The sequence below is a fragment of the Erythrolamprus reginae genome, chromosome 1, assembly GCF_031021105.1.
Source record: "Erythrolamprus reginae isolate rEryReg1 chromosome 1, rEryReg1.hap1, whole genome shotgun sequence".
In the NCBI taxonomy this organism is placed as follows: domain Eukaryota; kingdom Metazoa; phylum Chordata; class Lepidosauria; order Squamata; family Dipsadidae; genus Erythrolamprus; species Erythrolamprus reginae.
Window position 1 is genome coordinate 194,601,630 of NC_091950.1, and position 21,210 is coordinate 194,622,839.

A 21,210-nucleotide genomic window follows, 5' to 3' on the forward strand; every position below is an offset into this window, starting at 1 on the left:
AGCTGCTTCCATTTAAGCATAAAAACGACAATAAGCTTCAAAAGGGGATATTCACTAAGAATGACTGTGTGAGTGAGATGGACAGTATATAATTTGACAAACAAAGAAAATACTAAAAGTTGCCAAGGTTAAGTAGATCTGCATGGTTTTATTTGATTGCCAAGAATATTGTAGTATCATCATGTTCTTTCTTTCAACAACTCATTTTTGCAACAAAAATGATTTTTTGGGAGCACGATGTCTTTTACAGAATAGTCTGAAACCCAGTTCCAGCTGCAAGTAAACTCAGCACATTTGAATATTTTTAAAAATCCAATTAGAAACAAAAAAAAATCTCTGAATAGATTTATGGAATCTTTGAAATCAGTCTTTAGAATAAAGGGTCATGTTAGGTTTTCCTCTGTTAAAGAGTATTTGGAATCATTGGTGTAAAGTTCCACCTTCTGCCTTCTTTTTAACTCTATTGTTATTCTAATTTTTATATTCATTTTCTGATTTGCAAAAAAAGAAAGCACTAGTATTTTAAATTGACAGTTCAGTGTTAATGAAGATGTAAATATACATGTAGCTAAAAGAAGTTGGATTTGGCAAGATCTCCTAGCAGTTAGAACAATCAGTTTATACATCATAACTATTTTTGAAGATATTCCCCACAGAATTATTCTATTTGTAGCAGATAAGGATTTTGTGCTATGATGGAAATCTTAAAAGTGGTTGCTTAGAGTGCTGTAATAATAACCTGTGCTTAAGCATCACAATTGCCAGAATGACCTGCAGCAAGCTTAGGATAGAAATCTTGTTTGCCCAGGATCCCAGAATAAATAGGAATGGTTGCTGGAGCAACATAGTATTCTCAATGAAGTGTCAAAGGTGCAGGCAAAACAGTCCATGGAAAATAGTAACTAAAATAGCAAACATCTTCAGAAATCACACATTTGATCTTCAGTTATGTCAGAATTTTTTATATTGCTTTCCATTTAATTGTTAAAAGTTCTCTGGAGGACTGTAGGAAACAAGAAAGGAAAGTGAAAAATTACTTGAAAATAAATCTCTGTGAAATTAATATCTGACTATAAGAAATTATCCATTGAACTTTCATTTATAATATTTATTGACATTTAGTGGGAGAATCAATGAGTAGAATAGATTGGATCTAAATTTAACACGATACATTTTTGTCCTTGATTAAAATGCATGCTTGTTATGATGGAGTGTTTGTCAGATAAAATGCTCTGCTTTAGGGAGCTCTGTAAATTGGCCCAGCAGCTTCCCAATATTATATACATACTTATTTTTGTCTCATATTGTCATCTTGTTTTCCTGACACTCCATTGGGTATATATTTGTAGTTCTTCCTCTGTCTTCCAACATGCTGTGAGTGACACTTGTAATTTTTTTAAAAAATACAAAAATATATAAATGTAATGCACTGGATTTACACCTACCGTGTTTCTCCCAAAAAGAAGGCTGGGTCTTATTTTCTCTGACCCCGGAAAAAATGGCTGGGCCTTCTTTTTGGAGGTTCTAATGATGGATTCACCTCACAGCAGTGGTACTGACAACTCCACCCACAAGAGCTCACTGCTGGCCCATTTCTGCAGCTACTTGCTGCCACTCACACACATCACCCCGACCTTCATTTCACCTTCAGATGCATTCTGGCAGTCATCTGAAGATGAAACGGAGGCTGGGGCAAGGCAGGTGTCAGGGTATGTGAGGCTTGGGAAGTAGGGCAGCTCCACCCTACAGATCCCCACCGTAGCTTACTTTTTATCTGTGTGCCTCGCCTCACCCCCTGCATCCCGTAGTGGGTGTGGTCTTAATTAGGGCTAATTTTGTGGGTGGGGCTTAATTTGCATGCACTCAGAAACATGATAGGGCTTCTTTTCAAGGTGGGTCATCTTTTGGGAGAAACGGTATCAAGAATATGAGCTTGCTCTAATAGCTCTAGGCTAAATGGTTCCTGTATATGATGCCAAATTTAAGAGATCATACTTAACAATTCTATGAAGATGTGCTAAGTACTAATTTGCCTCTCGGTTAATATGGCAAGAGTAAAAAAAATGCCCTTTGAATTGAAGTAGCCTCACACCCAGGATTACATATATTTGGGATATGCTACCTTAAAGAATAATCACTTTTTTCTTTCATTTGCTTATGTGCCTGCCATCCTTTTATGCTAAACCAATTGTGTGGCCAAATGATTTCCCAGAATGAGTTGCAGATTCTTGATAATTTGTAAGACTGCAATCATCCTTGTAATATGTAGCAGGAAATCTGTCAACGCAGAACACACTGGCTCTGAAAGCCATTACAAAATCATTCTCATTGTTTTCAGTGCTAGAAAGCCTTTTCTTGTCAAGAAAATCAGAGTTTTTGCTTCTGAAACATTTCTAAGATCCAGTGATGTACAGGGCAGTGCAATGTTTGCTAGATAGCCAGCAACACGAATTAAAATTACATCTTTAAATTATAGAAGTGAAAAAACTACACACATTTGACTGTATAAGTTCTTTCAGAATAAATATAAAAAGTTGAAAATTATCTCTTCACTATAGTATTTAGCTTTGATAAGGAGCGTGCAGAAGGGCCTTCAGTTATCAAGGACATGCAGAGAGGAAAATGTGGGGTTCTAGCAGATACCCAGGAGTTATGAGTAATTATTCAGTCATACAAAACAAATACAGTTTATTTGTTTATAAAGTTTATAAAATAATATTTACATTTAAAAATAACACAGTCAAGTTAAACAGTCCGGTTATACACCAATTCAAATCAGTCAATATCTCTCTATGCAATAATAATGTTACCAGCCAATCTTTGTCTTACATATCAGACATATATTACAACTTACAAATATATCAAACTGTTATAGAACTCACAGAACTTACTATATCAGTAACAGTGAATCAGCAGAAAGAACAGAAAGAGCAGAGAGAGAATAATACTTTCTGGCTCCCTCTTATGGTAATTTGCAACACTACCTCTTAAAACTATAGTACTTCAATACATAAAAGCATCCATAGCTTGTTTATATATTGCAAACCCAACTGTTTTGTACATAGTACTAATAAACAGTGGCATTTCAATAGCATGCCGGGCAGCATTGCAAAAGGTGACAAGAATTAAAAGGCAGGAGGAAAACTGAATTAAATTATTCCAATTACATTACTCTTCAAGGTGCTGTATTGTAACGCAAATGCACAATAAACAGAAAAAGAAGCCTCGTCCATTCATGTAATATTATACAATTCAATTATTAATATTTAGGGGAAAAAGGCATGCAAACTGATCTATGCAGTTCACAATTCTAAAAGACCACTGAAGGTATTCCTAATGTTAAAATCTCCGTTATAACATAGAGACTTTGAATACTTGATTATTATTTTCCTTCCACGTTTAAAGTACTTTAAAGAATATATAAGCAAAAAAAGGAGAACTTTCTCTCATACATATTTTTTTACTTGTGATTACGATATGGGAGGTGGTTGGCCAAAACTGAAGACATTTGGTGGACAATTGAATCTGAGGAGCACAAGGAGAACCTGCCGTTTGCCTGATAACTGAAATTCCCCAAGGCAACCTTGCAGATTGCTAGTTATATAAAAGAAGCCTTTAATTTTAGTTTTGTTTAGAAATTGTGCAAAATACCCCAGCATTTTAAATCCACTGATGTGGCAATTTTTAACCTAGTGTGCAAATTTCATTCTTGTTGGGCAGAAGAACTTTTAAGTGAGTGATAGAATATATGTTCATTATACAAAAAATGCCCTAGGATTGAATTGAATGGATTGGGAGGGGTGGGAATTTTCTGCCTGAAATGATGGTGAACATTATTCTGCCCATCAGAATAAACAATCCCTTCAACCTGGAAGCTCCTCGGTGCTCCTGACTGATGCTTGATAGTTCAGTGTAAGGCATGCTAACTTTTAGTGGTGTATTTATCACTGTGGGAACAGAATCCAAGATTCACTTTAAGCAGTGAAGCAAACATAAATGTTCTGATCTAGGCTTCCTCATAAACAATAAAGCACAAACAGAGAACTCAAAACATATTTTTATTTTAACGGCTGTGAATTATATTCATTCCCAGCTGTAATAAGTGTCAAACAATGTTAATGAGTCTGACAGAAGTCTTTCAGAAGAAGGCTGACATCACCAACCTTTATCTCCCTTGACACGCTGCCAAAGACCTAATTGCAAGACCAAACAGAAACATGAAGTTGGAACCGAAATGCAGAGACAGGAATTGAACAGAGTTGCTTCCTGCAATGAGCACATCCGTTTGCTTCACTTATATAGCTTATGGGAGGGGCCAATCATTTCCAAGTCTTATTCCCAAGTAGTCCTTTTCCTCTTCTTGCCTTCTGGAAGCTCTGTGAATGCATGCATGGTGGACAGGCTCCCCCTGTTCCTCTGCCTCACTCATGTTCCACCTCTGGAGTCAGCACAGACTTCCCAGATGGCCCAGGCTCTATCTCTGCCTCTGGCACCAAGCCTTCTCCATACTCCAGGCCTGGCCAATGTTCCTCCCCAACCTTCTCGCCTTCTGACTCTGCTACCAGCTCTGCAGGCTGCTAGTGGACCACAGCACTAAAATCGAGATAAATGTGCTTTATATCATCATCATTGACCTTAGCTGATTCATATAGATATATAATTATAGGTTAAAATGTAGAAAGGTATTTTAAAGGGTAAGAATAAATATTCTATTTGTGAATCTCTCTATGAAACTCTTAAGACTGCCGTAGTCTATAAAGCTGACAGTTTCACTGAAATTAATGCCCCGAGTTTACTTGTGCTGATCAGTCATGTTTTCTTTCCTGTCTACCTTTAGTATTAAGTTACAATCCGTTGCTAATACTTAAAAGGAATATGGATTGTTTGCATGATTGGGTAATGCTTATTGTAATGAATTAAGCTGGTGATGCAAGAACTAATATTTCCACCACAAGAGAAAACTGCTATGTGTACATAGATCAGGTATCTCTTGGGCCAGCAAAGTCCCTGGACTTGGAAAGGTAGAACGAAGATATCTAGCTTTTAAATCCTGGAGCATAGACCTAGAGCTTTATTTTTTGCAGTAGATACTGTGTTTCCCCCAAAATAAGATCCTGATTTTTATTTTTGGAATCCTGAAATAAACACTTTCCCTTATTGCAATGCACTCAAAAGCCCTATTGGGCTTATTATCAGGAGATTTCTTATTTTGGGGGAAACAGGGTAGATCCCATGCATATATTGCTTCATTTTTTTCAGGCCTTTCTATTTCAGGTCAGTGTATATTCTGGATAAGCAGTATTTTTCAATCTTAGTAATGTTAAGATGTGTGGGCCTCAACTTCCAGAATTCCCCTGTCAGCCAGCCGGGCTAGAGAATTCTGGGAGTTGAAGTCCATATATTTAAAAGTTTCCAAGTTTGGGAAACACTGGTCTAGAGAGTAAAGATTTCCTGCTTCCTGTGGGAAGCTTAATCGCTTATATGAGTGTTATGTTGTAGCTGATCCAGCCCAAAAACAATCTAGTTGAAAGCATTCTCTTTCCCCATCAGCAGAAAGAAAACTCTCCCAACAGCAGAAAAATCAGCTCCTAACTAACAGGATGTTTTTGGAAAACAGCAAGAGACAGAAGACCAACTTGTATGTAGCATGGATTGATTACAAGAAGGAATTTAGCTCTCTGCTACATGATTGGATAACAAAATTCCTAGAAATAACAAGAGGCAGTAGAAACATCAGAAGCTTTGTGCAAAAAGATTGGTGACACAATGGAAGTTACAGTTGCTGGTCAATGGGGATAGAATGGGAGAGGTTAATATTGAGAGGAATTTTCCAAGGAAACTTACTACTGTTCGTCATTGCACTGATTCTTCTCTCAACAATACTGAATAACTCATATGTTGTAATGGTGTTTGGATTGAACAAATGTGTCACCCTCATCATCGACAGGTGAAAAATAGTGAAAACTGAGGGAATCAAAATAGCCTATCAAAATAACATTAAGAGGCTGGATGAAGATGATCACTATAAATACCTGGGCATCCTTCAGTGACAACACCAAGCATACTGAAGTCAAGAAAAAGGTTAGAAATGTATACATCAAGAGAGTGAAGAAGATCTTAAAGTCCAAACTCATTAAGGAAATATTTATCAAGGCAATCACAGTCATTGGATACACAGCTGGAATAGTGGACTGGATTAAAGCAGAACTAAAGGCCTGGATAAGAAGACCAGAAAAATAATGACACCCTTCATCCATGCAGCCACATTGATTATTTAGCAAGGAAAAAGGGTGGGCATGGAATATTGTAAGTACATCAGATGGTTTAAGAAGAAAAAAGGACACTGGAAGGGTATCTGAAGGATAGTGAATAAGATGCACTGAAGCTAGTATATCAAGCAAGGCCTACTGAGTACTGGAGAGACCAAACTGGCCTATAAAAAGCACCAAATGAAGAACAGAAAAGAGACATGGAAAATCAAAGTATTACATGGCCAGTGCATTAAAAGGAAAAAAAAGAGTAGGGAAAGCAATTAATAAGAAAATTTAGCAGTGGCTAAGGTTGAAGTTGAAGAAAGAGACAGAGGAGCTAATTTTGGCTGCGCAAGACCAAGCCTTAAGAACAAACGCATACAAAGCAAGCATTGAGAAGACAGCAACAGATAGCAAATGTTGTCTCTGCAAAGAAGCTGAAGAAACCAGTGGACCATCTGGTTGGCTACTGCTGGAAGATCCTACAGACTGATTACAAACAATGGCATGACAAATTATCAACAATGGTGCATTGAAAGATCTTTAAGAAATACTGTTTGGCTGCAAGGAAGAACTCATGGGTCCATAATAGAATAATAGAAAATGTAGAAGCTGGAGTGCTCTAGGACTTTAGTATCCAAACAGACTAGCACCTGCCATAACAGCCCAAACAATTGTCAATGAGAAAGACAAAAAAGTGTGGACATGGCAATACCTGGAGATGGCAGAATAGAACAGAAGGAATGAGAAGATAATAAAATGGAGAGATAGAATGACTCTGGCAAAAAAAGAAGCAAAGATAGTACCAATAGTAATAAGCGATTTGGATGCAATCCCAAAACAACTGGAGCATTACTTGAACACCATCAATCAATTGCTTTACTGGGAACGTCTTACTTATATCCTGCGATAATACCTCTAACACCAACCAATTTCCATATCCGCCTATCCCATGTCCTTGTGAAGGACTCAATAGCTGGACAAAAATGACAATTCCACCCTAAACATCTAGTTGACTGTGCGAAAAACAATAATTTTCTTTCTTTATTTCCTCTTCCAGTTCACTTAGTTTTGCTCTGGTCCATTTAATCTTTTCAATTAAGCGATTTGGGTTCATACCTCTATTCCAAAATATGATTGCAGATGTTGCATTATGAGTATTATTAGACTTCAGACTAAAATATGCAGAGAATTTTTTCCCCTTGGCTGTTTCTATTACTGTAATGGAAAATGGCTTTCTGAGCCAGGATCTTTTAGCCATGTTTTGGATGCTTTGTCATTCTGTATGCAAACTAAGTGCATTCGTGAGTCACTGCCTCCTTGCAGATAGAGTAAAAGGGCTGAAAACAAACCAATATCTTACACAATTTTTTCCTTATTCTGACTCATTCTAATCTATCTCACTGACAAGAATTATGGGTTGCAGTTTTGAAAATGTTGTTAGTTTCTTTGGAGAAGTATTCCTTAATGAGTTCCTGAATCAGAGTTTTATACTGATACTATTTGTTCCATAGAATTATAGTTTGTTATTTGAAAACCTTATTGTCACAGTAATATTTCTGGTGGTTTGTATTTTAATACTGTATTTGAATTCACATTTGGAGCTTCTGCTTACAAGATACAGCTAGTACAGGATGCATTCAAAAAGTAATGCAATTATTTTTTTAAAAGTAATTTATTAAACAGATTTGCACAAACACTTAAAATTCTTCAAAGTACTGTCCTTGGGCCTCTACACATTTTTTCCAGCAACTCTGCCATGACTGGTACATGCCCTGGAAGGCGTCTTTGGGGACCTCTCGCAAGGTCTTTGTCATGGCTGATTGGATCTCTTCTATGGACGAAAAGCGCACTTTGCCACAATGCGCTACGAGTCCATGAGTTTCTGGCCAAACACCAGGTGCCAATGCTGCCCCCCTATAGTCCTGACGTTGTCCCAGCAGACTTCTTTTTGTTCCCAGCCTTGAAAGGAACCCGTTTTTCATCCATAGAAGAGATCCAATCAGCCATGACAAAGACCTTGCGAGAGGTCCCCAAAGACGCCTTCCAGGGCGTGTACCAGTCATGGCAGAGTCGCTGGAAAAAATGTGTAGAGGCCCAAGGACAGTACAGTGATACCTTGTTTTACAAACTTAATTGGTTCCGGAACGAGGTTCTTAAGGTGAAAAGTTTGTAAGATGAAACAATGTTTCCCATAGGAATCAATGAAAAAGCAATTAATGCGTGCAAGCCCAAAATTCACCCCTTTTGCCAGCCGGAGCACCAATTTTTGTGCTGCTGGGATTCCCCTGAGGGTCCCCTCCATGGGAAACCCCACCTCTGGACTTCTGTGTTTTTGCGATGCTGCAGGGGACTCCCAGCAGGGGAATCCCAGCATCACAAAAACGAGCGCTTCGCTGGCAACGGAAGTCCGGAGGTGGGGTTTCCCAGTGAAGGGACCATCAGTGAAATCGCAGCATCGCAAAAACACGGAAGTCCTTGAAACCCCACCTCCAGACTTCTGTGTTTTTGCGATTCTCCTGCAGCATCACAAAAACACCAAAGTCCGGAGGTGGGGTTTCCCATGGAGGGGAGCCTCAGAGGAATCCCAGCAGTGCAAAAACGGGTGCTTCACTGGCAATGGAAGTCCAGAGGCGGGGCATCCCAGTGGTGGCGGTGGGTTTGTAAGGTGAAAATAGTTTGTAAGAAGAGGCAAAAAAATCTTAAACCCCGGGTTTGTATCTCGAAAAGTTTGTAAGACGAGACGTTTGTAAGACGAGGTATCACTGTACTTTGAAGAATTTTAAATGTTTGTGCAAATCTGTTCAATAAATTACTTTTTTAAAAAAAATTGCATTACTTTTGGAATGCACCCTGTATACTATTTTAGCACAGGGGTACTTACTGAAATTTATATATTTTACATTAAAAATTCTATCTTACTAGTCCATATATGACATTCAGCACAGCTAGCAGTGACTAAAAATGCAAAATTAATGGAAAAGAAGGTACGAAAAGGTTAATTAAGTAAGGGCAGGAAACATGTTTAACATTCATATTGCCTGTATAAATGAATGCCTTCTTCATGTTTCATCTAGCTGGTAAAAGATCACCAAAAATGCTAAAATGATTTCTATATTTAGTTGCAGCCATTAGAATAGGATATGATGGGTCAGAATATCCATTTCTTTGCCACAAGTTAAACCTACTTTTTTAAAAAAACGTGGGTCATTTAACTCCGGATGCTGAATTCTGAGTTATTTTTCCTGAGGTTGGAATAAATATTCATTATAATATTATCAGATATTGATAATGTGAAATAGGCAGTCCAGTTCACTATTATAGTTGCTATAAAAGGAAGTTTGTGGTAGCTAAATATGTATACTCTAAAGGTCAAAGAATGCGCAGAACAAAAGAAGCTGCCAAACGTTCAGTCATATTCTGCCAGATTCGGTTGCAGAGCACAAAGCAAGGATTCAAAGGGTTAAAAGCAGGTGATTGTCAGAAAAAAATAATTGCAAGTGATCTAGTTCACATAGAAAAGGTAGGACAAAGTTGTCTGTCATTATTTACAGGTAGCGCTCATTTAATGATAAGGACCAGAAACTCAACCATTAAGTGACGTAGCTGTGAAATGAAATCGCAAGCTTGCTTATGTTATTACTTCAGCATTCGTTTGCTTTACAGACCTGATAAAGTTGTAAATGAAAGGAATGGTCATAAAGTTATTTTTTCATCAGTGTTGTAATTGCTAAAGAAGGCAGTCACTAAATGAGGACTACCTGTTTTTTATTGAATTTAGAGGCCACCCAATTCTAGATGATTCTAGGCATCTTACATTTTAAAAAATAAAGAGGTATAAGATAAAGAATATACTTGTCTGGGGGGAATAAACTCTGAGATACTGAGCAGAGTGCATCAAAGCCTAATAAATTCAAACTCTGACCATTATTATTATTATTATTATTATTATTATTATTAATATTATTAATATTAATATTATTAATATTACTATTATTATTCCTTCTCTCCCTTGAGAAGAGTGGAACATGTTTGGTTCAAAGCCAATATGTTTGGTTCAAAGCCAAGAATACAGTTCCCAGGGATCTGGAATTAGAGATTTAGTATATATAGAGCAATATAAGAATTGGTGGAAGCTTGATGTAATTTATTTTTTTATTTTATTTTACGAAAAATATTCTAAACTCTTTTTTTTTAATGTTGTTACTCAATTATTCTGCTTTTATATACACATGTACTGTATATGTATTTCTGGTTTAGACAGCAGCTGTGGAGATAAAAACCAAACACTTCAATTGCTCTTTTTTCCCCTTGCTCTTTGAATTTCAACTCTTGTTCATGTCCTTAACCTTGATATACATAATAAAGATGAGCATTTCTTACTGACTCACGCCACTTATTCTGAACAGATTATAATGTCATATGGTTTCTCTGCTCCTGTTAAGCTACAAAAAGGAATGCAAAGGCAGGAGGCATGTCACTTTCCACGTTCTGAGTAAATCTATGCAGAGAGAAAGAATAAAGTAGATAGTAGCATTTATCGAGTAAGCTGTCCTGAGCAATTGTTGAGAGCATGCAGGTCTTTTATGGGAATCAGGTGGCCCACTGCATTACAACTGTCTGCATGGCTGTGTCTTACATTAGTTATCACTAGACATACCATTCCTTGGCTGCAAAGTCAGAAACAACTAGTTTTCTATACAAATAATCTTCAAGTTGCGATAGTAATTGGGACCAGAATTTCTGTCCCTAAGTAATGCAGTTGTAAAGTGGAATATCATGTGAACATGTCACTTAGTGATGAAAATCCTGGCACTCCTCATTGCTGTCATTAACTAAATTAGTCAAGGCCATTTGAGGGTTGGTCTCTCCCTGCCCCAAACCTTGCTTCTTCCCAGTTAGGACACTGCCTCCCCTTCAACTTCTTCCAATGACTTACTCCCCACCCTCACCTGATCTCTGCCCTTCTGACCACCTTGGGGTAAAGGTGCAGCTGTCCCAAGAAGCCCCAACATGGTCCAACAGCATGGCACAAAGTTGCAGTTACCCCAGGAAGCTGCAGCTGCCCCAACCCAATCCCAGCTGCAATTGCCCACACTACCCTACACTCCAAGAACTCTGCAACCTTGGCTGACTTTTACTATCTTCTTGTTCCTGCTGTTTACAACACATGCCTGACCTGGCCCTTCATTTATTTATTTATTATTTATTTATTATTTGGATTTGTATGCCGCCCCTCTCCGAAGGCTCGGGGCGGCTCACAACAAGTGAAACAAATCATAATAATCCAATTAATTAAAATATTTAAAGATTTAAAAAACCACATATACTAACAGACACACACACAAGCATACCATGTATAAATTAAACGTGCCCAGGGGGAGATGTTTAATTTCCCCATGCCTGACGGCAAAGGTGGGTCTTAAGGAGTTTACGGAAGGCAGGAAGAGTAGGGGCAGTTCTAATCTCCGGGGGGAGTTGGTTCCAGAGAGCCGGTGCCGCCACAGAGAAGGCTCTTCCCCTGGGGCCCGCCAACCGACATTGTTTAGTTGACGGGACCCGGAGAAGGCCCACTCTGTGGGACCTAATCGGTCGCTGGGATTCGTGGGGTCGCTGGCGGTCTCGGAGATATTCATGGAACAGTTGATGGTTGTATGGGATCAGTTTCCCCTGGTCTTGTGAGGAACCTGCCACGCATGAGCTGGAGTAGAAGGAATCTTGTGTGGCCATCAGCTGTTTTGTGAAGGGCTGGGCTAGATGTGCTTGGTCAGCAGTGGGGGAGGCAAGAAGATAACAGGTCATTTAGAGTGGCAGGGACTGTGAAGTACAGGGGGTCAGAAGGGCATAGATGGGCGAGAAATTGCCTGGAGGGGAGAGTGGAAGTGCAGAGAGGCTGCCAATGGCTCAAATTTTGATCACATGACTATGGGGATGCTACAATTGATTTTTAGGTTCAGGGACCATTTGTAAGTCCTTTCAGGACTATTGTAACATTGAATGGTCACTGAATGAATGCTTGTTACATGAGAACTACCTGTATTTTCTTGGTTGCCATCTAGTTGTTACACACCTATTATTGTGTTCAGATTACTCCTGAAATAAACCATGGTAAATTCTATAAGCTTATAATGAACCTGGATGGCGCTATTATTAATTATGCCAATTATTTAATTTTTACGGAGATGCAGAGTCCCATCTCCCTGCCTGTTCATAATTTCATATGAAAATTCACCTGCAGAATAGCTTTTCCATGCCAGTATCCTTTTGTAGAAGATCAGAAATCATAATGATGAAATCTTTTTGTACTACACAAAACTACTATACAACAAGACACTGATGCACACATGCATACACCTCATCTCAATCTATTGTATGGTATTTCTGTTGTGGGGGGAGGGTAGAATGTAGCTCATGGGATATAAATCAAATTAGATCAGATCAATCAATCAATCAATCATCTGCATAGTCTCTGCATATTTTAAAAGCTGTATGAGGTTTGTAATCTTTGCCTCTTGAGTTGCACTGAGAATTACAGTACTGTATGTCATATGTCTTATCGTTTTCTTGCAGGAGAAATCAAATTAGAAATACAAAACAGGTCTGGATTTTTTAAAAGGGCAAGACTCAGAGCGCATCCATTTCTATTGGTGAATTAGCTGTAATTATCATAGAAATTGTCTTTTTAGATTTTATAGTGCTGTAATGACAACTATTTTATCTAGGCCCTTTTTATGACTTAATATGGTATTTTCTTAACACTTTTGAGACAGTGTTAAAGCATTCAAAGGTTTTTCCTTCAAAAATACTTGAGTGTGTACCCACTAGTGTTTTCTCTGACACAAATCTGGAAGAGAGCGAGAAACTGTTGGCATGCTGTTAAAAAGCTTGCATTAGGAAAGAAATGTTTTGCACTGAAAAGATACTGTATGTGGTCTATAATTAAAGCGTTATCTCTGTTTGGAAACTTAAATTATTATGGATGCCACAGACTTCCAGAAAGCTAGTGTCAGACAAGACATACCATACCAAACCGGCAACTGACGATTAAAAAAAGAAATAAAGACCTGTTTGACCTGCAGTTGACGCTAAAACAAATAGGCATTCTATTTTAATGATGTAGCTTTTATTTGTGTGTCCATTGTAATAAGCAAGCAGCAATCTAGAATAGGAACTTTTAATCAAATTGTTGGATAGTTCCATACTAATAAATAATACAGATAGTCCTTAACTTGCAATACTTCTTTTAGTGACCATTCAAAGTTACAGCGGCACGGGAAAAAAGTGACTTATGACTGTTTTTCACACTTACAACCATGGTCATGTGATCAAAATTCAGATGCTTGGCAACTGACTTCATATTCATGATGCTTTCAGTGTCCTGAGATTACCTGATCACTTTGCGATCTTCTGACAAGCAAAGTTAATGAGGATGATGGATTTACTTAACATTCATGTTACTAATTTAACAACTACAATGATTCACTTCACAACTGTGGCAAAAAAGGTGGTAAAATGGGACAAAATTAAATTAACTTAACAAATGTCTCATGTAACAACATAAAATTTGTGGTTGTATCTTGAGGATTACCAGTGCTAGTAATTTATACAACTTTTCTTTGGAAAGCTATGCATGGTGATACTAATTCATCATAGACTTATGAATATAGGTTCAGCAGGATATTATTTACTGGAGATTAATCCGGTATTAAAGATTATATGTGGGTGTAATCTTCACTCTCATTTGTGGATGTTAAGGCCAACTTACTACTCAGTTCTTTTTCCTCTATTGCCAGTGGTTCTCAACCTGGGGATCTGGACCCCTTTGGGGGGGTCGAACGATTGTTTCACAGGCGTCGCCTAAGACTATGGGAAAAGACAAATTTCCCATGGTGTTAGGAACTAAAGCTTCTATTCTGGCACCTTGGAACATGTTTTTACAATCTGACCAATCAGACATTTACAGTGGGGGTGTCCCTCTGACCTTTCTGCCAATCAGCTTAAAGCTCTGTTGGGAGAATTGGCGCTAGACTTACGGTTGGGAGACACCACAACATGAGGAACTGTATTAAAGGGTCGCGGCGTTAGAAAGGTTGAGAACCACTGTGTCTACTCCAATAGTCATTTCAACTCTGTCTGTCTCTGTTAGACTTTTGGGATGTTCAGCCCAGGAGTATGGTGTGAAGAGGCTTCTTGACATTTCATAGCTCTGGGTTGCTTTTTTCCTTTTCTTTTTTCTTTGCAGCTGTAGTCTGGCCTAGGAGCGTGGCACAAAGAAGAGTTTTGGTGTGCTGTGGCTCTGGGGCTGTTATTTTCTTTTTTGGAGCACTAAGCCAACACCAGCTTGGCCCAGTAACCAGACTGGGCATGCTTTGTCAGCAGTGGGGGAAAGAATACAGTAAAGCTCAGCTTAGGCCAGTGATGGCGAACCTATGACACGCGTGTCAGCACTGACACGTGTAGCCATTTTCAGTGACACGCGGCTGCCGGCATGCTGATGCAGCCGCTTTCGGAGAGTTACGTTTCATCCTCGGCTCCTACATGGCCAGGTGCAGTAGCCGAGGATAAAAAAATTGCTGTAGTGCAGACTGTAGAGAGAGTGACTCTGTGCCGGAGGTCTGTAGGCCAGAACAGCAGAGCTCCAGCACAGAGCGTCTAGGCCTGGGACTTCCGGTAGGCCGAACATCCGGCTGGCGCAGCAGGGAGCAGCGGAACGCTGCTGGGGACACATATCTGAGGTCCTGTGATCGCTGTCTGGAGGCCCTGTGATCGCTGTCTGGAGGTCCTGTGATCGCTGTCTGGAGGCCCTGTGATCGCTGTCTGGAGGTCATTACTGAGATAAGTGAGGGGGAGGCTGGAAGAGGCCTGTGCTACGGGTGCCGTTTCCCGCCATTAATTTACATATTTAAACTATAAATATCACAAAATTATGTTTTTTTTCTCAAGGTGACACACCACCCAAGTTATGCTTGTTTTTTTGGCGAATTTTGACACACCAAGCTCAAAATGTTGCCCATCACTGGCTTAGGCGGTAGATTGCAGGGCAGTATAGAGCTAAAAGTGCATAGATGGAGAAGAAAGATGGCTGGAGGGAGTTGAAGCTCCCCTCTGGTCATAAATTCAGGGAGGCTGCCAAGCACTTAAATTGTGATCATGTGGGTGATACTGCAACAAGTGTAACTTGTTGTTCAGTGCTGCTGTACCTTTGGTCCCTGAACAAATGGTCATAAATTGAGGACTACCTGTAAAAATTTAAGTCCCCTCATCTACTAGTTCCTGTTTTGATAATCTTTTTGCATGAATTTTGTTTTCCCAACGGCTTAAAAAACATTGCTAAAAATAAAACTGTTTGGGGAAAACCAATTTTTGTTCTGTTGATTTTTCCACAACTATGAACAAAATTAAACCTTTAGGTACTCACTGATAAATTTAGAACTGTATTCTCAAAATATCCAGTTTACTCTCACTTATGACGTGAAGCAATGCAGGGTAGATTGGGAATTAACATTGTGGAAGAATTAACTTAGTATTAAAAACATGTCTGAAAGTGGCCTTGAAAAGTAGAAATAGAATTATTCTTGTAGCCCTTTGGGGTATGCTGAACTATTTATTACAACTGAAGCCACAATGTCTGATGACTAATACTTGACTCAGCCATCATTTTTTAATGAATTTATTCTGTTTGTAAAAATAAAATACATTGAAGGACACTAGTTTCAAAGGATAATAAAATTTATAGGATAATGCAGTATCAGTTTTATGTGCTATATTCAATGTTCATTAGTAATTTTAATGTTTATTCAGTCATGATTCTGATGATAAGAAAGAACTGCTTCCAGTAATTGGGATCACTTTCATATACTGTTAAACTCAACAATACAACACCTGCAGATTTCAGTGCTCCTTAATGACATTCAGATGTAATGTGAAACATTATTCATAAGCCTATGACTTTCATATTCTGTCTTCTTTTAGTCTGTATTGTTTTGTCTTACAATTGACAATCCAATCATGGTTCATATCTTTTCAAACAATTATTTAATTTATAGTTTCCTCAGTAACGTTCAGATGAAACTGTTTCATGAATAATTTGTTTCATATAATATTAAGATCTTAATTGTTGTTATTATTGTTGTTATTATTATTGTTATTATTTTGCATCTTATTACTGTTAACTTCTATCAGTTTTGAAGAACATAGCTTTGAAAATGATTTAAAATAAGGCTACTTGTTTATTTATTTGACATACAGGTACTTTGATGCCTTATGTCTATCCTTTGCAGTCTGAAATTATAGGTTATTCCAAAGTTATTATTATGAATAAAGAAGTGGGGAGGAGGACAAAGCTTAGTGGTAAGATGAGCTATAGAAGAAATATGATTCCAGATACTTTGGAATGTTTGTTGTTTTAATTTTGATGCTTAGAGCTTTAACTTAGAATAACTCTGAAATCGAATAGGACTATAGTTATTGATAGAAAGCGGGACAAAACTTTTTTGTGTTTCTTCTTAAGAGGTATGCTAATATTGACATAGTAATTTTAAACTCTATCTATATGACTGAGACCAATATATGACTTCGTCAGAGACAATTAGCTTATGGCATGAACTAAGAACTCAAATATGCCAGAACAGTAATATATGATGCCTGTATTTATTTTACTATGTATTTGTCATATGCTGTACATGGTTAGAATATATATATTTTTCATTTGTTTAGGGTTTTTTTTTGGGGGGGGGGTGTCAAATATAGAATATTAACTCTCTCTTTTGGGAATTGAGGTGACTTAAAACTGACATCAGCTAAAATATCTCTGTTCATTTCCTTAACAGCAATTTGTGAAATCACTAACTATTTTCTTCTTTTATATATTACTTTCAGCAGTGGGTTGCTCCTGGTTCAGCCCGGTTCTGTGAACCGATAGCGCTGGCAATGGGAGGCTCCGCCCACCTGCTTGGGAAATGCAAATGGGTGCATGCACAAATCGGTAGTAATGATTCTGATCATTACTAGTGATCATTACTCATTATTGTTTACTGATCACTACTGATTACTTTGAATCCATGAGATAATAGGAGAAGATAAGAAAAGCAAATCATGGTTAAATTAGTTGAAACTGTAGAATGTTGTGATCTTTCTCAAATTAGTGCAGATACTATTTAACTGGTTTTTTAATAAAAAATTGTGTATCAAAGACATTTGTACATGTGTCTGTTTTAAACAATGAAGCTAATATAAGAAAAAAGTAGTACTGTATGCTTAATAATTCCTAATTACTATTTGATAGATATCAAATAGTCTACCATGTAAAGATGAAAATGGTTCATAGCATACGTATTTTGTTACTGAGAGTCAGTTTGGTCTACTAGTAGTTAAGACACCACCAGGCTAGAAAGTGTGAGTTCAAGCCCTTCCTTAATCATGAAAGAATAGTAGATCCTTGGAACAAACTTCCAGCAGACGTGGTTGGTAAATCCACAGTAACTGAATTTAAACATGCCTGGGATAAACATATATCCATCCTAAGATAAAACACAGGAAATAGTATAAGGGCAGACTAGATGGACCATGAGGTCTTTTTCTGCCGTCAGTCTTCTATGTTTCTATGTTTCTAAAGCCAGTTGGTTGATTTTGGACCAGTCATCTCTCTCAGCCCAATCCACCTCACAGGGTTGTTTTTATGTGCAAAATAGGAGGTGGAAGGCATCTTGAATTATAATAAAAATAATAAAGTTGAAATATGTGCGTATACATATACATACACACACACACATAGACATATATCTCTCACAGGCAGTTGTGTCTATTTCTTCCAAAGTCATTGAGAAGATGCTGCAAATGGCTGTTTGTTGGTAACACTGAATGTTCATTTGTGGAGAAAATAAATATGCTATGATTACTGTAACTATTTGGCTTCTAACCTGGTCTGTGAATATCACTTGTTATACATTTATAATACAGTATATGTGTTTCCAAAGAAATAAAGCTGAAATGGGATAGAGTGGAGAAAACAGATTTTAACGATTCATTTGCAAGATACTGTAATGTGTCACTTGGGAAATCATCAAAATTGAGTAATCAATATCATTTGAGGAAGAATTCTGCTGTTGCAAAAAGTAGTAATTATTCTGAAGACTTGAAACTGCCATTTATTTACTGAGATTAAATGTTTTTCATAGGTCTGATAGATGGAACCTAAGAGACCTATTTTTGTTTGACATTTTAATTCATGCTAATTCACACATACATGGTATACCATCACTCTCTCTTTTCCTTTTTCCTTCAAGATTTGGTTTGGATGCCTTTTACATTAGTTTGACCTGCCCAAGTAAATAATAGACTCTGGGAGAAATGCTGAAAATCACCTGCCTTCCTTTTTCCGTGGAAAACTGAATGGAATGTGGTAATCTGAAAAAGGAGGCCCGTAGAATTTAGCTGCAGTGATGAATTCTGAAGAGAAAGGTATTTCTCCTGCTCACAGAACCTCTACACCATCACATAAAGCTGACTCCTCTTCATCATGTTCCCAATGGGACACTAGACAGGTAAGTGAAAGGGTATTATTTTAATTATGGATGTAGAAATCCTGCAAGTTGGGATATTCTTTATTGATTTTAACTTTTAAAGAAAAATGTGAATCAGTGGATAAAATTATGTTTCAGTAAAGATAGCTGCAATTAACAATAGCAAAATCCTTTGTGAGTTCTTCAGTTCTTTGTTTTCTGGTACCATTTTATCCTACATTATTTTACTGTATCCACTCGTGTTGGATTATTATACAGTCTGCCTAATCCCTTCTACTACTATCTTGGGACCTTATCCCCGAAGCTTCAGTCTCTCTGATTCTTCCACCTAACCTGTTGAAACACGCTCAGTTCTTTTCTTAGTTTTTTTTAATTCCACCTCTGACAATATTGAGTTATTTTTAACCCTCCTTCAGATGCTTCACTGCCATTCCTTGATTTCTTATGATCAAACAGTATTGGTAGGATCAATCCTTTTCTTTTTCAAAGTGAAATGTTGGTCCTGTAACTTCCTGTTACTTCCCAAGAATGCTTCTCCCAATACTTCCCACAAGGGACCCATTGCTGTTTTGAGGAAATTTTCCCATCAGAGCTGCCTTGAGAGCTGTTAGCTTGTCTATAAGGAAAAGATCATAAATAGTTATATCATCCTTTGTAGAATACAGTATATCTTGTATTCAAGAGAATATATCTCTTGAGCTGGAATTTACAGATGTAATTTGGAATTGGACATTAATTATTAATTCCAAATCTAAACATATGTTGTTTTAGAGGAAAGATAAATATATTCTATATGCAATATTACTGTTTAAAATAATTATAAAAATGTGATGTAAGGCATTGCTAATTACTCCTTTTGCTGTCTTGAATAGCATCATTACTGGCACACACAAAAATCAGTTTCTGTTTTTACATAAGGTCTTAGCAGTGGCAATTCCAAATGAGATCCAAGATTCACAAACAAGTGATTACAAATTGTTTTATTACCCCCAGGTTATGTCAAAATTAATCCCTGGTAAGTTACCTCCAGTATAACAAAGGGATGCATTACAAAGATGCAGAATTGATAGTATTGTATTGCAGTAATCATTAATCATGTGTTAATTAGTCTTTTATTTCTTGAATTTAATTTGATCATTTTAAAATCTGTCATTAGAAAAATTGCTGTCTCCCACAAAACATTAGTCACATATCTATTTATCAATAAGAGAGAGGGAGGGAGCATAATTGTCTTAAAACAAAGATTAATATGCAGAAATCAATGGATCGGAAGTATGAATTAATGATGGAAAATATGGGTGCAATGAAGGAAGATATCAAGGAAGAGATCAAGAAAATTGACGATCGTGTTGGACAGCTTGATGAGAAGATAGCGATGATGCATGGAACCCTCACACAGAATGATGAAAACATTCAAAAAATTGAGGAACAAAATGATAGAATGGAAACCAGGTTGCAATACGCAGAAAGTAGGACAGAATACATCAATAAAAATCTGGAAGAGGCCATTTTAAATCTTGAGCTTGAAAAATCAGCATTCTTCTTGAGGTTCCAGAATATTAGCGAATCAAGTGAAGAGAACCTGCCTCAGATTATGTCAGAAATTCTTGCACCCATCACAAATAAAACCCCACAGGAAATGTATCAACAAATGGATGAAATTTACAGATTATCTACAAGTTACGCAAAAAGAAATCGCCTGCCCAGGGAAGTACATATTAGATTCACTAAGCGTACTATAAGAGATGAAATCTACAATATGTCAAAGGAAAATCCTCCATCATATAAAGGAAAAGAGATCATAGTCCTTCGTCAAGTTCCTAGACGAGTGCGTGAAAAGCGGAAACCCTATCAAACCCTAGCTAATAAACTCAACAGAAACAAGATACCATTTAGATGGCTGACACCTGAGGGCATGCTTATCTCCTTAATTGACAAAAAATACAAAATAACTTCGACAGAAGATGCAAGAGACTTTTACGATCAAGTCATCAAAAAGGTAGATGAGGAATGTATTAGGGAGCAAGAATCAAAAGATAAATCTAGCCTGGATGAAATCAGCTCTGAAGACACTCTCGCAGATAAGGAAACTGGACTTAAATTAACGGAAGAATATGGCAGAGACGGCCCAACAACAAGATCTCAAGCGGAGGCGAGAAAGGAGAAAAGAAGAGAACCAGCAAACTAACTTACATCACAAAAAACCCTTACCGAATAATGAAATAAGACTATTCTCTATCAATATCAACGGCCTCAACTCTCCTAGTAAAAGGAAAAAAAACATTCTACAAAATTGAACAACAAAAAGCAGATATAATCTGTCTCCAAGAAACGCATGTAAAAAAACAAGACCAATTAATCTTAAACCATCCCAAGCTTGGAGAAATCTTCTCATCCCTTGCTGAAGTCAAGAAAAGAGGAGTAGTACTATACATTAA

At 37.5% G+C, this 21,210-nt stretch overlaps 1 protein-coding gene across 4 annotated transcripts in view; it reads left to right on the forward strand.

Annotated features, from left to right (window-relative positions):
* Nucleotides 1-21,210, forward strand: part of OSBPL6 (oxysterol binding protein like 6) — a 95,667-nt gene that overhangs the window by 12,333 nt on the left and 62,124 nt on the right. For 3 of the 4 annotated variants that reach the window (XM_070731834.1, XM_070731837.1, XM_070731836.1), the window contains exon 2: nt 18,536-18,793. In XM_070731834.1, the coding sequence (XP_070587935.1) occupies nt 18,692-18,793 (102 nt within the window). In that variant the 5' untranslated portion in view covers nt 18,536-18,691. Of the gene's footprint in view, nt 1-17,187; nt 17,681-17,869; nt 18,794-21,210 lie in introns of those variants that run through there. The other variant, XM_070731835.1, reaches the window with a different exon arrangement.